Here is a 3,902-nt window from a genome sequence, read left to right as displayed (position 1 = left end):
TTGCCATAAAGTATAGTATCAGATATTTTTCTCTTTTCATCTGACTGCTTGTTCTGTGCTAAGTAGATCATACCTGAATTTATATCTATTTTAAATTCAGTATTACCAATACCAAACAGGGAATACATGATAAATCACACTCTTACCAGAATATTCAATAATTTATTTAAGATTCATAATAAAAATTACGAAGAACACGCATCAATAATTTTTAAAAATAAACCTAATATTTTTCTAGCTGATCGTCAAGGTTCGCTTGCTTCGAATCAGAAGTTCCGTTCATCTGTACACTTTCTTTCTCAAGGTCCTGCTTCAGACTAACTTCAGGCTGATTCTCAGTATCAAGCGTCTTCTCTATGAACTCATGATTCGGTATGGCGCCTCTCTTCTCTGTGGGCGTGAACACGGGGGTAGGTTGAGACGTAAGGGCGTGGGCGGTCGGATAGGGTGCCGGGCCCACGAGAGAAAGGAGCACGGGGAGGAACACAAGGCCGTGGTAGAGCCCGTAGAGACACACAGCGAAGAATACCTGGTGGAGAAGAAAAACAAAAAGTAAGATTTTTTTATTTATTTTAGGTTTGCTTCATGCAGATTACCACACATAACGTGTATGTGCGCACGCACACGTATACCTTCTCGTACATACGCCAATGAGTAATGTGCGAAAATGCAGTAATTTGTTGACTATTGAATATACCTCTAAACGCCTTCATGCTTTTAACGCCATCATAATATCTTGGAGTTTTTGACATGTGCACAACCTTCCTTTCTCAGGTAAATGATGCAAGATTAAGGTTACGGCAAATATATTTCAGTATTTATATTTAGAAATCTGTAATTATTATTCCCAATTTTACCTTCTTTAAAATAGCTTTCATCCCTCCCCCCTTCCCCTACGAAAGGCGAGCGAGCCCTCTTCCTGCCTCTCCCGGTAGCGCCACTGGCTTCAAGTGTACTCAATATTGAATGCTGACATACTTATCGAGAGACTAAATCATAACATATGACAGTTATATTTGCTTTTAATAATAAACCAGGAATAGGTGTTTAATGCGACTTACCTTGAAAAACGTCAAAAAGACGTGAGACGAAGAGTTCGACAAGAAGACGAAGGAGAGGAAAGTGCTAAATCCTCCATTAAGGACAGCGGGGCCAATCCTCCCGACGGTGGCCCTGGCCCGCTCATCCCTTGTGCCGGTGTGCGTCATGAATGTGTGTCCCACGTGCGCTGCATAGTCCACGCATAACCCGATGGCTAGCACCAAGTCGATGCACGATACGGTGTCGATGGTGAGGCCCCACCAGTGCATCAGCGCGCCCACGTCAATCAGGGTCAGGAACACGCAGACGAGAACCATGAGGCTGGTGGGGAGACTAGCAATTAACAGGAGAGTCACCACGAACACGACCAAAAGAGCGAGACCCATGTTTCTGTATAGTTCTTCTTCGATGACTTGGTCCGTCTCCCAGCCTGCGTAGGCTCGCGACCATGGACGAACGTAGCCCGTAAAATTTGCGTTTCTGACGATAGCCTTTACATCCTCCATTGCCTTGGACTTCTCTTGAGACGACTTAAGCAGTTTGTGTTTATAGTTCATGCTCGAAGCAGTTACTGGAGGAGCTTTCTCGTAGCAAATTAACTCGCTTGAGAAACGAAAATTCCTGCTTCTATAAGGGGACCCACTTGGCGAGTGTAGAAACTGCGAGAGTTGATCCAGAAAACCATCTTCAGTCTGTTCTGGATCAGGGACCGAAATACCCTGCTTTTCCCAGTATTTTTTGTAGGCTGGATACCAGCTATCAACTTCGGCCACGTATTCATTTTCGTTCAGCTGTTTAACAAGTTCTTCAATTTTCGGCATTTCAGCTAACAGACTTATGTTTCCGAAATAAACTGTGCCTTCTTCACCGGAGGAAGGGTAGTAATATTTCTGCTTCACGAAGAAATTATAAAGATAGGAATCTTGAGGCAAAAACCAAATGGGATCGAACTCTTGGCGTAGATTCGAAAGCCCCCAACCGGAAACCGCCACAACGGCTGCCGTTACAACAATGACAATGATCTTCACTGGCAGCTTAAACAGATACTTAGCATACACTTCGGTGAAAAAAGTCTGGCACAGGTCTCGCTGGCTGCACTCATTGGGGGTCCAGTTCTTTATTTTCCAACACCACAGAAACCCGTGTCGAGAGTCTTCTAGTCGCCTCTGGTCGAGGGAGAGCCAGGCTACAAAATACGTCGACTGGAAAAAATATATTGCTGCGATGCCAATGGCAGCATAGAGGCAGAAGGACCTAAGGGCTGGCAACACAGTCGTGCTTCCAATGGCAAAAGCTACAAAATCGGTGACAGATGTGACTGTGATGGAAACTCCAGCATGTCTGAGTGCACTGCCGATTCTCTCGTGCAAGTCTTTAGTTTGTTCTTGTGGGGTGAGGTTATTCCATGCTTGCATTATCACAAACATATCGTCGATCCCAAGGCCAAGCAGTAGAAAAGGCAGGATGCTGTTGACTGGGCCGTAGGGGACGCCAAACGCAGAGCAAAGGCCATACGAGACTCCGACCGCTAGCCCCACGCACGACAGGCCGAGCAGAGAGAGCACAGGCCTTTGTTCCACCAAATTAAACTTTCCAAGCATCACGACAACGTAAATAAACACAATGCCGAAACCAACACTGAGAAACTGCAGGTCTCCTTCGATGTTGCTGCTGCTGATGGTTCCAAAACTGGATGAGGCGCCGAGGTAGAAAGAAATATTGCCGGGCCTATCCGTCTCATTCAAAACATTCTTTATGAACTCTTGCTCCCAGTTGAAATTCATGAGGTCAACCTGGGATCCTGATCCGCCATCGTTCAGATATTCCCCGAGTTCGATGGCTGTGCGGTTGACTTTCGTGAACCACAAGTGCATCGCGGTTCGAGCCTTCACAATAAGCCCGTCGGCGTCCCTCTCAATGCCTCCCAGGAACTTCGTGGCGTTTAAGGGAAATCCAAACACGGCGCTCACGTCCGCGTAATTGATGTCGTCGATTATTTGTTCTTGTGAGAGTGATTCTATATCCCTCCTGTCGTAACCGAATACTTCTAAAAGACTGTTTTCCAGACAAGATTGCTCCATATTCGCTTGGAAATCGCAGTAGCCATCCCGTGACAAGATTAAACTCCAGTCTAACTCCTCTTCCTCATAATCATCTGTCTGCCTGACAAACCTCGACTCTTCTTGCAGCCCAGGATAAGCCTCATCTCCGACGTCCCTCTTGCGTCTTCCGAAAAGCGCGGCCGTCAGCGTGGGGACCTTTGCGCAGACTCTTTCCCACGACACGTCTCCCACCGAAGTCCCGACCACGACGTCGTGTACTCGCAGCATTTCCAAGATAACCCGCTTCTCGAGAACATTATCCGCCTCGAAAATAGCCATGTTGAGTCTGAGATCCGAGGGGAAGTTCTCCTCCTTCCAGTCCGTAATCTTGAGGAAATCAGAATTCGTGGGCGTCCAGAGCTTAAAGGGCCGCTCCTCTGTGGTGAACTTCGTAAGGCCAATCGCGCAGAATCCAGTAAACAGCAGACACAGGAAGATGAAGACGAAAGGCGCTCGTGATATCGCCTTCCCGTAGCAATAAAAGGCGTGTTCCAAGAGGCCTATAATAACGCCGCTGATTTTGCCCAAGATCCCGATCTTCTGAGTCTCTTCTGAGTTCCTTTCTGGTGTCACCTTATTCATGCTGCCCGACATGCTGAGCTTGTTTCCTGCCAGCCAAATAAGTGGGAATTATTAATTTGTACATCCAATGGTTCATGATATAATACAACATATAATAACTAAAAATAAAAGCAAGAGTAAGAAACAAGAGAGGGGTGAAGGATGTAAGAGAGAAAATATGACAGTACCCATTAGCCT

The 3,902-nt window shown here is 46.2% G+C and overlaps 1 protein-coding gene across 1 annotated transcript; it reads right to left on the bottom strand.

Moving 5' to 3' along the window:
* Positions 1-220: 220 nt before the first annotated feature.
* LOC119589467 (NPC intracellular cholesterol transporter 1 homolog 1b-like) lies at positions 221-3,741 on the bottom strand. Its single transcript, XM_037938070.1, has 2 exons — positions 1,062-3,741; positions 221-529 (listed from the first exon to the last, which is right to left on the bottom strand). Exons 1-2 carry the CDS (start codon positions 3,735-3,737, stop codon positions 224-226), a joined length of 2,982 nt encoding a protein of 993 aa, XP_037793998.1. The 5' UTR covers positions 3,738-3,741; the 3' UTR covers positions 221-223.
* Positions 3,742-3,902: the final 161 nt, after the last annotated feature.

This window comes from Penaeus monodon, chromosome 25 (genome assembly GCF_015228065.2).
Source record: "Penaeus monodon isolate SGIC_2016 chromosome 25, NSTDA_Pmon_1, whole genome shotgun sequence".
NCBI classification, from domain to species: Eukaryota; Metazoa; Arthropoda; class Malacostraca; order Decapoda; family Penaeidae; genus Penaeus; species Penaeus monodon.
Note: the sequence above shows the minus strand (reverse complement) of the source record. Positions and strands in the feature narration are given on the sequence as shown.

Excerpts from the sequence above, each read along its gene's own strand:
- LOC119589467 (XM_037938070.1), bottom strand. The coding sequence starts at position 3,737 with ATGTCGGGCAGCATGAATAAGGTGACACCAGAAAGGAACTCAGAAGAG. Across the intron at positions 530-1,061 it reads TCTTTTTGACGTTTTTCAAG|GTATTCTTCGCTGTGTGTCT; the intron begins GTAAGTCGCATT and ends CTTCTCCACCAG.